Source organism: Gymnogyps californianus, chromosome 2 (assembly GCF_018139145.2).
Source record: "Gymnogyps californianus isolate 813 chromosome 2, ASM1813914v2, whole genome shotgun sequence".
Taxonomy (NCBI): Eukaryota; Metazoa; Chordata; class Aves; order Accipitriformes; family Cathartidae; genus Gymnogyps; species Gymnogyps californianus.
Window position 1 is genome coordinate 58,020,119 of NC_059472.1, and position 13,219 is coordinate 58,033,337.

At 44.6% G+C, this 13,219-nt stretch overlaps 1 protein-coding gene across 2 annotated transcripts in view; it reads right to left on the reverse strand.

The window, feature by feature from the left end:
• The window catches only part of PTPN2 (protein tyrosine phosphatase non-receptor type 2), a 33,666-nt gene extending 33,139 nt beyond the window's left edge, over positions 1–527 (reverse strand). For both annotated transcript variants that reach the window (XM_050915707.1, XM_050915706.1), the window contains exon 1: positions 435–527. In XM_050915707.1, the coding sequence (XP_050771664.1) occupies positions 435–503 (69 nt within the window). In that variant the 5' untranslated portion in view covers positions 504–527. The remainder of the gene's footprint in view (positions 1–434) is intronic.
• Between the last annotated feature and the right edge of the window lie 12,692 nt (positions 528–13,219).

Genomic DNA, 13,219 nt, shown 5'->3' on the forward strand with positions numbered 1-13,219 from the left:
GGAAACCGCGGGGAAAACACCCTCGCCCGGCTCAGATCAGGCCGCCCGGTTAAACCCTCAGCGCCTAAGCCGCCACTGCCCGGCCGAGGGGCCCCGGCCGCCGCCGAGCCCGCGCAGGCGCAGTGCGCCGCCAGCACCCCCCGCCGTCGGGCAGCGCGCAGGCGCACCGGCACAGCTCGCCGCACAGCGCCTGCGCACTACCCCCCTCCCGCGCTCCCCTCCCAGGGAGAAGCGGCGGCCGCCTCCCGGGAGCATGCGCAGCGCCCGCCCGCAGTTTCGCTGCGTGCACCTGAAAACGAGCCGTGGCCCAGCGACTTCCGCTCCCCGCTGAGGCGGCACATACCGGCAACGGGCGCTGCGGGCTCGCGGCCTTCTCCCCGTCCTCCCTCCTGCCCTCCGGCTGGCGCGGAGCCGGAGCGACCCCCTTCGCTCACCAGATATCGCGCCTGCCAGTCGTTAGTGGCATCGATCTCCTGGAACTCCTGCTCGATGATGGCGGACATGGCGGTGGCGGCCAGAGCGCGAGGCTGTCCGGAGGCCGGCAAGCTCCCGACCCCTCGCGCGCTGCCCACCACACGGGAGCGGCGAGCGCGCTCCGCCCCGCCGCCGCCGCGCGCGCACATACGCTCGCAACGGGTCCCGCTGCCGCCGGTGCCAGGCGCATGCGCAGTCCTCGCCTCCGCCCACCGAGGGCTGCCGAGACCACGCCCTCGGGGCGGAGGGAAGCACCTGGGGTGACGTCACGGGGCGGTGGAGGCGACGAAGAGGGCGCGGGGGGGGGGCTGCCCTCAGGTAGGCCGGTGGCTCGGCCGGGCCGGGGGTTCGCGCCTCCCTTCGCGGCGGCGCCTCGGCCGATTGAAAGACGACTTCGGTCGCAAAGCAGCTACCAGCTGCTTGTTGTCCCGGTGTCACTGAAAGGACAAAACGCGGGCAGACCTCGGTGAGTGAATGAGCGCTTCCAGCCGGCACCGCGGCGCCGCCGGCGAGGCCCCGGCCCGGTTCAGCGCGGTGACGGCCGGGGGCCCGGCGTGCAGCCCGTGCCGGCCCGCCTGCCTGCGCCGCGCCTTCAGCTGCTTGTTTTAAAAAGCAGAAGTACGAAAATACGAACGCGTCAGACAAACAAATCACGGCAAGGCTTGCCGTCTCAAAAGCAGAAATGGAGCAAGGCAGAACGCAGCAGCCCTCGGCGATTGCTGCACAGAGAAAGCCCCTCAGGAAACAGCTTCGCAAACGCCTAGCAGAACCAAAGGTCACGCGGAGTTTAGCAAGGGCAGCGTTGCTCAAGCCGCAGGGAAATCTGCTGTACAGCTCAGCGTAATGGAGAAGTGCCTGTAGCCATTCAGACAGGCGAGCGACGCTTCACGCCTCGGCACAGCTTGCTGATTAACGTACGGCGACTTAAAAATGCGTGGTGTTAATTAGTGCCGCAAAGGGGAAGAGATTAAAGTGCCGGGCTCCCTCCTCACGCCCCAGTGACAGCCCTGCCGTTGGCCCAGCCGCCTCTTCTCCGTAGGGTCCCTCTCCCGGACCTAACTCCGGGCTCCCCCGCCCGCCCTCCCTCGCCCTGCAGCCGGCTCTCCCCCACCCTAACGCGCCCCCTCACGAACTGGGAGGTTTCGCGGGGAACGTTTTTATCTGCCCTCTCGCAGCCCCGAGGGCCCTCCGCCCCGCGCCGTGCCCCAGCCGCTCCCCTCATCTCCCCCGCTCTGCCGCCCGCGGGCGGTTAGCCCCGCCCCGCTCTGCCGCCCCCCCGGCCGCGGCGCCCGTCGTCTGTGGTACGGTGGCTGGGCTCCACCGGGCTCCCTCAGACCCGGGCCCCCTCAGAGTGACCCCGTCAAGCGGGCTCGCACACGTGTGCAGGGGCTGACCGTGGCGCCTACACCCCCCGTGATAACCAACTGCGCGGTCCTGAGCGTGGCCGTACCGCCACCGCGCTTCCCTGCGTGCCGTCACCGAGGCCCCCGGAGCAGCAGCTGACGCTGTGGTGCGGAGCTGTGCCTCGGGTAATTTTTAAGAACAACTTCAGACGTGTGACGTGAGGAGGAAAGGCCGGCAGAGCGAGGTGCTCACACCGTTAGCGTGCTGATGCAATTCTGTCGGTAAGCTGCTGCTGAGGTAGCGTGCCAGCCGCCGTTAAAGCAGCGCAGTACGAAGGCCACAGTAGCACGGGCAGCCAGGGATGATGCCTGGCACGAGCGTTGCCCACGTCACACCTAAAGGCCAAAAATTACATGCTGGAGAAATGTGGCCTCAGTGCTGGGTGAGCCGAGTTCACGCTCCCCTCTGCGGTGGTGTTTCATAGCTAGAAAACAGCGACAAGAGTCACTCAGCATGACTTGAGACATGTATGTGTGGTTACACAGGTAAGGCAGATATTTTTGGAACAGGCTTCTGATTTTGACGTCCCAATACCTGTCATCAGCTGTTGCATTTCCTTCCTGTCTGCAGGCTACAGTGCAGTACAGTGCTCCACATCCGCTGGCTGATGTGCTCCCTCAAGTCTTATAATGAAAGCTGGTATCTTGTACACCAGGGGACTGCGTGATGCACCTCTGAAGCATAGCTGATGGGACGGTATGCATCAGTAAGTTCATAGCATGTGTTTCCAGGTAACTCAAGGAAATGTATAAGATTTTCTTGAACTGTGGGTTCAAACTTTGAAATCGCTATAGGGAGTAGCTTTTCTGGATTTTTCTGCCTGCAAGACTGAGGGACAGGCCACGTCTGTAGTTCTGCAGGTGTTCTCTAGTTAATCAATGTGCTACAAGTGATCAGTTATGAAATAAGTAAATAAGACAACATTTGTGAATTATGTTTATGATTTAGGAGTGCAGAGAAGAATCTAAGTGCCCATCCTCAAGGTAATGATTCTTTTTAATTTAAAATATCTTTCTTTGAATTCACGTTTCAATGAACAAAAAGTGTTCCTAACCTCAGAAAACTGATCTTGCACAGGCTGGCTGTACGAAAGTAAATAGATACATAGAAACTGTCTGCCAAGTAACATTTTAATAAAGAAATTAAAATACACAACTTCCTCACTGACTTTAGTCTTCAGTATGCTTTTCTCTAGATATGAACTTGCTGATTGATCTGTATTTGTAGCATTTGTTATTACAGCCTTTTTTACCCCTCACTGGAACTACCTGTAGGTCACAGATGTTGTGATGCCCGTGAAGCCATCCGACATGGATCGCAGCTAAAGGAGGCCCAGTCACTGCCCTGTCGGTCCAGAGAACAGACAGTGATGCTGCCCAATGACATGTTACTTTGTCTTTATTCTAGTGCAAAGGCCAGGGAAGACTTGGAGGTCGCTGCCTGTGGAGTGTGAGAAGATGATGTCCTTGAGTTCAAGGACAGCTCTATCAGCTAAGGAGCACCCTGTGTGTATCAGCTGACCGGGGCCATTGAGACACTGGTGTGTTTTGAGAAGGACGCAGGAGAAGTGGTAGTTTTGATATAAAATGTATTCTGCTCTTCTAATTAGCAGCTGTCATGCATATGCTTGTGGTATTTGGGGGTGTAGTTCATATAGGGAAAGCAACGTAATTGTGTTATTAGGAGAGGGAGTTTTATGGTAGCAGCCGTGTTTAGAATCTGTAATGCAAATGAGTGCCTAGAGACAGCTCATGGAAAACTAAAAGAAGTGTTTATTAATTGTGATTTACAGCTGGCTTAGAAGAGCAATAACTGGTAAACCAGGGGTTTCTGGAGAAATTGCCATTGTTTGCTTTTTGGTTGTTATTTTTTACTGCAAATATGCTGAAAATGTTGTACCAGTTCTCTGGTTTTTGGGAACTGAGCCCAGGATAGGCCTAGGACTACAGTTATAATGGTGCATGGAGGAGAACTGTATACACAACATAAACCAAGTACACTCATTAGAAAACTTTATTTATTCTGTTGCCAATAGTATATTCCAGTTCTGTATTAGCTGTGCAGCCAAAGCCAGATGAACTACTACAGAAACTCTTAAACCCTTGAAATAGCGTGAGACATATGCAAAGCAGGATAATGGAGTTGCTGGAATGTGTGGTATATTGTTAGTGTTTTCTGTCTTAGTATAAACACAAACAAGTAGTTACTGCAACATTTTCTTATTAAAATGTCTGATAATTTGAGAAGCCCCTTGCTGTGACAAAACAGTCACCCCAGGGTAGTTGGTATCCACAGCAGTTCTGATCTCAAAAATGGTTATGGTGCCCTTGCTCATCTGAATGAAAAAGACCAATCAAGTTAACTTTAAATGGTGTTTGTCCAGTGACCTTGGCCGAACAATTAACTTTAGTACCAGTCTGGAATGGACTAAGTGCTTGTTCCTCCATGTGTACGTTTTTTTTGAGACATTCACTGGAATTACTTAAGTATCATTTATTGGAAATGATCTGTTTTGTGCTGCTTTTCTGAGAAGCATTTTGGATATTGGTAGATGAAGAACAAATTCTTCCCTGAGGTGGTTTTATTCACAAATACACTCCCTATCAATCTTAGCCGTTAAGAAAGCAAGCTGTAATGTGCTTAAGCTTGCCACAATGTGAGAAGGTGAGAACACCTCATTCCTGATCTAAGTCTTATAGCCAAAGGCCTGAAGGAGAAGAGGATCCTCCCTTCTCTCATGAACTGGATAGGACTGGAAACCCAGAAGGGCTGACCACTCTTCTGGCATCTGGTAGGGAGCAGGAGAAGCTGAATGAAAAGGTCCAATGGTCAGGATGAAACAGGTTTCATGTATTCTGTGCATTTACAGTGGAGGCTTCCTATTTCAGACTTTTGGGGACTGTATTCCTTGTTCAAGTGAACATTAAAACTCCTACTACTGAAAGTGGGTGCCAGTGCAAATACCTGTCCTCAGCTATATTATTGATTTTCTCCCCCTGCCCAAAACTGTATTTTGGCGTACAACAAAAGAAAAAAAATAACTTCAAAATGCATGGAGCAAAATGCAAATCCTTGTAGCAGCAACAGTAGCAGAAGCGCAAGGGGCCCTAACAGGTTTGCATTCAGCTAAGGAAGTCACATCAGTCACAGGTCCACAACAGTGGGATTCTAGTGTCCAATGTCTGTTAAAAAATGGCTATGTAGTAACAGTGATGGAATTGTGGAAGCTGTAATTATGCTTTGAAGAGAAGGACAACACAGTTGTGCCCGAACTAAACGATTGCCCAAACTGTAGTGGAGTTCTGGGTAGCAGAAATTCAAGGCCAAGGAAGAAAGGAAAGATTAAGGTCTATTAAGGAAGTCTGTTTTATAGTCCAGAGATCTGTGCCAGTCTGCATGGCACTGGACTCCTACGGTGAAGCTGAAATAATTGTGGAGTGTGAAAAGAAAACGGCAACTGGCAGAAGTGCTGTCACGAGTGAATGGACACTAGCTAGCTGAAAAGGCAGCCAGCCAGGATGTCTGATGGGTAGAACGACTTTAGGCTCTGCTGTGGCTTTGTGAAGCAGCCCTTCCAGCAACCTAAGCTGGGGCGTGCAGTCAGCCACAAAACCTAATGCCTATGAGTCAATGCAGGGGGTGTGGGGTACGGCTACAGGAAGAGGAGAAGAGCCAGTTGCCAAGAGAAAGATGACTCCAAGTTATTATTTTTATTCCTGGTAGAGAGGATCTTGCTTGCTGGGGATGGTTTGTATATGTTACTTGATTTTCCGTCCCTCTTTCCTTTTCGCCTCTAGCTACAGTGACATTTATTAAAATCATAGTTTGCAAGTGAGAAAGTCTAATTCAGTGAGTGCCCAGAGTGGCTTGATGTCATTCCACGTTCCTGGTTAGGTGGTCATTTTTTACTAGAAACTGCATCTATAGAAACTGCCTATAGCTGACATGAAGTTTTCACATTGAAAGTTTACTGAGACTTGCATTTGTTTGAAGATCACCAGTTTATTAGATTTTAAAATTGGCTTCCTCACAGATTGAATCGGGCTGTTCCATGCTTAGACCATTCCTAATCTCACAGTTATTATTTCAAAGCATCACTTTACATTACTGTATAATGGTTAAAGAGGTGTCTAAACTGCAGTTTTGGAAACCCCTTTATGTTGCCTGGTAAGTCTTTAATTCACGTTCTCTCATAATTTTGAAATCATGTTATCATGATCTTGTAACTTGTCTATAGCACAGATTCTGTATTTTAGTGGCTTCCATGCTTGATTATATGTATTTTTACCTACATTCAAGCTTATCTTCCAAATTACAAAATTAAGGGCATTCTCTAAATTACAGCTGAAGAGGTTGCAATGCACGACTCATACCACTGTTATTTGCTAGGAGAAGTTCTTGTAAGAAAATACTATTTTGGCAGAAGAAGACTTTGTACTGAGGAGTATCGGTAAATGTTTCTGTTATAAATTTGTGTTCTCAATTTTATGTTCCAGTTTTTCTTCGGGTTTCCCAGCATCTGAACAAAGCAATTATGCCTATTTTCATGGGTGTAAAAATCTCCAAATTGTGTTTGCCTTTTTTTTTTTCCCCAATAGTTTGAAATAAAGTAATAAAAGTCTGTTTTGCAATGTGATTTAGGATTGTAATCCATTTTGTAATTTATGTTTCTGCATTAGACAACCTGAAGTGCCAATAACAGGAAACAGTTTTCTTTTACTGCTAGCTGTAATAATGATTTAAAAAATCTTGTTGTTACCAACTTCATAGAAACTTAAATTTACCATGTGGTGGTGAGCCTTCAACATATATTACAATAATTACTTCTGTCTTTCCTGTGCTAGCAGAGGTAGATCTGTGCAAGATTTGTGATGTCTTTGCCTGTTTTTGAGTTGACATTAATATATCTGATTTCATACAATTTCCCGTATAAGCTTGTCCTATTGAGATAATCAGCAGCCCTGTAGGAGCCACATTCTCTGAGTCACTGTTTCGATGGCAGGGTTCCATGAATGTGTGGGTAGTTTTGTCTGCTGAGATGTCCTTCGGTATCAAGGTGTTCACGCTTGTGTCACTGTGTAAAGCCACTGAATCTTGTAATGACCGTGGAATACTAGATAAGAATTTGCATAGCTACATTTACTTGGCAAGGCAGGATAGCAATAATCGATGCCCCTCTCTTTTTACCCTCAAAGTAAATCAGAAAGCAAGGAGGAACATAGATTTTGCCTGTAGGTGGCAGAGAGCCATGAAGAAATCATTAATTTTTCAGGCAGTATGATTTCCTAACAAAAACAAATTAGTAGTGCATGTAAAATTTATCTTTCCTTTTTTCTTTGATAATGTATCTTATAAAAACGGCTTTGAAACTAATGTACCAAAGTAAGGAGTCTTAAAAAAATCTGTTTTGCGTAACAAGTATATTACCGTTTCTGAATGTATGTTATGTTTTCTTTGGTCCAGACATTTAAAACCTCTAATTCATACCCTTATGGCACATGAATTGCTGTAACTGCTAAACCAATTTGTTTGTTTTCTCGAAGAAAAGAAAAGCTGAGTGTAATGTACTGAAAGAAGGATCCATAACACAAGTTTTCCAATTGGAATGCTGTCAAGGTCTTTAACATCTTATTTTAGCCAGTGGAACAGCTCCAGCAGCTCAAGTCATAACACTACCACTTACTGGAATTAACAACCTGGGGAGAAAAGCGCCCTTGTACAGAATGTGTCCAGTATCGAAATGGGTGTATGAAATTGTCTGGATCTTTTCAATTTTAGATCTTTTTTCCTACTGTCTCACGGCATGCAAAGAGACATCACTAGTCATCAAAAGATATTCTTTTCTTTTTAAAAGCTTTATGGTACCGCTTCTCAAACAGACCACTGCAGCTGGAAGCGATTTGTCACAAAGAAAACGCTTAAGGTGTCCTAGTACACCATTTTCTTTACTTTGCCACCCTTTTATATCAGAAACGTCTTGATTGTGTGTTAGAGCACTCAGATTCAGATTCTTCTCAAGATTTAAGTATAAAATAATGTATTTACTAACAGATTTGCAGTAATGGAACAATGCTACAAAGAGATAAAGAAACAAAGTATGTTATTAAGATTATATTTGTCAAGAAATATCCTCCAGGGTCACTTTAGCATCTCAGTTAGCTTCTAGCTCCCATCTCTTACACTAACTTTGGAAGCTCTATTCACTTGAAATTGATTTTCTTTGTCCAAGGTGGCTGTTTTCTTCTTACCAGCCCCCTCTTAAGTACTGAGCAGGAAAGGTAAGACACAGAGCAAAAGCAAAGGGGTTTTTAATGTGTTCAAGCAAGACCACCTTAGTTTTGCCCTTTGTTTTTCTTGATTAAGAAAGAATATTTAGTTGAGTCTGGTGATTAGATTCTTGAAAGTGATTCTGTGAGGAGGGGATTAGGACATATGACTGCCATAAGCCCATATCTGCATACCCCAACAAGTTGTTACATTGACATTTATATCGTAATCAGTAAGCTCCTGATTTCCCACTGCTTCTCAACACATTGGTAATACCATATACGTAATGTTATCAAAAGTTATAAATGCACAGTCTAATTTCTAGATTCGGAATATATTTTGGCTGGTGCATACCATATAAGGAATAAATATGACAGCAGCAATGGTGAAATGAGAAGTGGGATGCATTATTTGTGAAACTCTGCCACACATACACTCTTGGTTCTAGGGGTTTTCTCTGGGGAACATCATAAATCCTGTGATGCCAGTATTTCTTGGTCCCATAAAAAGTGGGAAGGATAATTTTCACTTAATTTCCAGAGTTTCATCAACCTTGGAAAGTAGGATGAGGCAGATAGCTGAAGGAGGTAACTGCATTAGCCATTACAGCTAAATCTGCTGTCAAATATGCATCAACAGTGTGCAATATTAATATAGAATTTACACAATTCTGTCACAGCAAGTGGAATAAATCCTGAATATCTTTGTAAAAGAGGTTCCAATGAAATAATGCAATGATTATGTTTTAAAACATAGATATATGTGCCTTTCAGGATGACATTAAAACTTTCCCTTCTCTTTCTTTTACCTCTCACTTTCCTGAGAGAGGAAGTAGTTGGGAGTGCTTTGTTCACACCGCGGAGTGACTCATTAATAATTAAATAATTCAATAATGAATTAGATTAATGAAATCTATGCTGCAAGTTATACCCCTCTGGTTACTCTAACTGGAAACTTACATGCACAGCATTTCATACAATTGTTTTGTAATGTGAGTTGCATATATGTATACCTTTAAATCTACCAAGTGTTAGCAGATGTGATGGAAATTAAATTAGCTAGAATTACCAAGTGCTGAATTATATTTTTCTCAATAATTTAAAAATATTTCTATAAAAAGTAGGGCAGATACTTTTAATAATCATGCAGGTAACTGCATGATTAACTCTTTGAATTTTACCTCTTTCAACATTAGAATATAGCACTATTGGGGAGAAATGGAAATAATATTTTTGTTTGACTAATCTGTGTAATTCAAGAGACGGTGGATGAGTAAACTCCATGCACAGAACATTTCTGTTCAGCATTTCATGTGTGTGTTTATACTCTGTGCATAATACTTGTGTATATAAATATCATCTGTTCCTGCTATCCTCCCACAGAGCACTGCAATGTGCTGTGTATTCTCTTTGTATTTCAGATGTCTCGAGGACATAGGCTCAAAAGTTATGCTTAGTACTTGGGGACAGGACATCAGCCACTCACCAAAGATGCACAAATCTGAAATAATTGTATTTCAGCTTGTTCAAAAGCAGATAATCCTTGTGAAATGTTGAATAAATTGTGTCACTAGAAATGATGTCCATTAGGTATACCTTTTTTCCTCCACAACATGGCATGTGAGTTACCTTGGGCAGGAAGCAATTGCTGGTAATTAGTGTCACTTATGTGACCTTTGCTGAAAGGAGTATTCACTGTTCAGCAGTTGCTAATAAGCCTCCGCAATAGAGCTGTGTGGGAATGTTCAAAGTGCCATTAATCCTAAGGCACGATGTGAACATGCCTTAAAATACTCGAGTGCTCTTTTCAGTGTGTTCATATGGTGTATGCTCTCTTAGCTTTGGATTGTGTTTGTTCTGACATGTGTCTAGAGTTTTCAGTTTAAATATCTGTCACAGCACAAACATCCGTTATTCCTGTAAGGCTAACTAACCATGCTAATTAGTACAAGTCTGTAGAAAACAGACTTAACAATATGCAGACCTGCTTCTTGTCTTGCAACAGTGAAGTTTAGAAATAATTTAATTGAAAATATGTTAACATAAACTATGACCATACAGTTTACGCAATAACAATTTAAAATAATGTAAATTCTTTGCTGCATCTAATGATTGGTCCCTTGGGTAATCTGTCCTCATAGCAATTCCTGTTGGAAATTTCTCCTTGTTATGATTCTGATCTAACAGCACCTCTGGATTGAGACATGTGATGAATAAAGTGGTTGGTGAGGAGTATAAAATCACCATACAGTTTCTCTTTGAAGGGAGTGCACCCTTACAGCTGACTGTAGGGCAGCATTTTTGTTAGTGAGAATTTCAATGGCAGGGGAGAAGCCTTAAGTGAGCACAACAAAACATTTTCAAAATTTCCAATGAATGGGAAATGAGCTTTTGTAGTCAAGTGTCTTCTAGAAACTCAGGTATGCTTCCCCTGGAATCTTGTCTGGGGTTTCATTACATGTTCTTAATCCAGATGTTTCAAATGCTTTGGAAACAATGAACTATTATTGACAGAATAAATTCATCATCTTTGCTTTTAGAAATGTCAGAGGGAGGAGGAGTGTTAGCAGACCTCTAGGGAGCCTTTCGGTGTTCTCTCTACTGGAGTCTGACACCTTCCTAGACAGATATGTTTAGCTTCTCCTAATGGTGGTCAAACCAGAAAATTACTCCGGCATTGTCCATTTAACATTTGCTGATACATATTATCTGGACTATGTCCCCAGACTGTTCCTTAGTTAAATTAACTCCATGTTGTTATGTCTCACAGTGATCTAAAAGCTATATGTAACATATGGTATTCATAAACAGGTGATTCCAAATCTATTACATAGTCTACCGATATGCCATGTGGAAATCTGAAATCTGAGAGAGACAGGGTCTATTCTGCATAAGAAGAGATGAAAGTGTCTTCTAACAGTCTGAAAACCTTGTCTATGCCCTTTCACATTACCCTTTCAACAATATTCCTTGAAGTCTGAAGTTGTCTGTAAGTACAGCCACTTGCCCTAGCTGGGATTCCTGTTAGCCCCGGAGCACGTAATAGATCGCGATTCCTTAAGCACTTACTTTTAGATACATGAAAATGGCCCCAAGGATTATTCTTTTGCTGGAAGTCAGAAGTATAAGGCTGTTTTTAGGATGGGCCCTGTGTTTGTTAAACTTGTTTCTGCCCTTGTAGATGCAGAAATATATTAATGTCCTTGTATAGCTACTTAAATAATTTTTTTAAAATGAATAATCCTGTTGGGTTCAGGGAATATGTGGTTTTCCTAAAACATTAATTTCAAAAGCTCTTTAGCCTATTATAGCTAAATAGCATTTTAATGAAGCATGTTTGTTACACTTACTGACAACAAAAGTATTGATCATGTAACAAGAGTAATGAGCAAGTTTCTTCCATAGCTAATATTGCAATGATAACATCGTGGTGTTGTCATCTTTCAAACTGCATTGTACCACCTCTGCTGCACTATAAGTTCAGATTTTTACCAGACAAATGTTCAGATATTATGCCCTAATATAAGCATTTATTCTTCTTTTTCCGAATGAAAAAATAATTAAAATTCTTAAAGACATTTATTTCTACTGATAGGCAATGCTGAAGTTTCCATTTTAACTTCAGAGTCTTTCTTTTATTTGAATAGAGAACAGCAGGGTCAGCTGCAGGTATAGGCAATGCAGGCAGGTTGCCTATGGATGCAGATGTTCAGGGTGGCAAAACAGTCCCAATAAAGAGCAGCCAAGCTCCGCTCTTTCCTCTGCCAAGGCCTTTCTCCTGTGGAGAGGAAGACCACACGTTTGAGCTGTTCATGCTATGGGAACAACTGATTTCTACCTCCTGTCGGCAAACTCTCTCAGCCTGAGTAATTTATACTTCTATACTGGATATATATACGTGTTACACTGTATTTATATGTGTTTTATACTCACTCTCAGAGTGAGTATGCGCCAGTGGCAGTAGCAAACCTGACGCTTTTGACGCAGTCCTACCTCTGCCCCTTCCCTTTACGGGAGCAGCTGAGCCCTGGCAGCAGTGGAGGAGATGTAAACAATGACTTGTTTGCTGCTTGAGAGGTAAGGAGTGTGGGCACGGAGAGGCACAACCTCCTGAATCTAGAGACTGGAGGGCTGGGATCCAGTGACGGATGAAGAGGGCCTCTTAATTCTACTCCTAGTCCAAACCCCCACTGAGCCTTAGCCTGTCTCCACAGTGGATCTCCCTGCACCTCCCTTGAGTCAGCTCCAGTAGCCAACCGCTTAAAATTTTCCAATCTATTAAGCAGGTCGCATCAAGTTGTATACTTACTTCAAAAATGTGAGAAAGAAAAACTCCAAATAAAGGAAAAAATAATCTAAAGATATACCTGTGGTAAATGAAATGAAGCCACATTCGGGATGGACGGCATCATGACGTGTATCTGGCATCAAACAGTACCCTGTGAGAAACCATCCTGTGTAAAACAGCCCAGCCCTGCTTTCTGTGCCCCACCGCAGCTGTGCCTCTGCCTCTGCCTCCTCAGAGCAGGAGGAGGACTGCCATCTGCAGTGTCTCTCCATCCCATGGGCGAGAGGCCGAAGAGGAAAGGCTGTAAGGTTTGCTCCTTCCCTCGGTGGCACCGCTCTTCCCCCTCGTGAGCAGACTGCTGAAGGAAATGAGAGTTGGCTCAGGTGTGGGGTCACCGAGAGACTATGGACTCTAGAAGGCAGAGGGTGTTGACCGAAGGAGATGTACGTGTCCAGGGTCCTCCATCAGGAGAGGGACAGGTGGGATAGTTCAACGCTATGCTGCAGCTTTTGACATGCAAAAGGGCAGGCTCCAGGCCTTAGGAAGGGCAGGTCGTCTCGGGAGAAGAAGAATTAGTGGGGTAAGGTCCTTCTTCAAACACAGTTCACCAAACCCTGTCTGACCCCACTGTCCAAATGACTAAATATTACTATGGTATCTGGTGGTGCTGTGAAATCTTTTTTTAAGGTAGAGAAAGATTCATGTTACCACCCACCAGTAAAGGCATTAAAGGCTTCCTGAGCTGATAAACAAGCATAAATACCCATTCTGTAAGCAACAGCTTTAA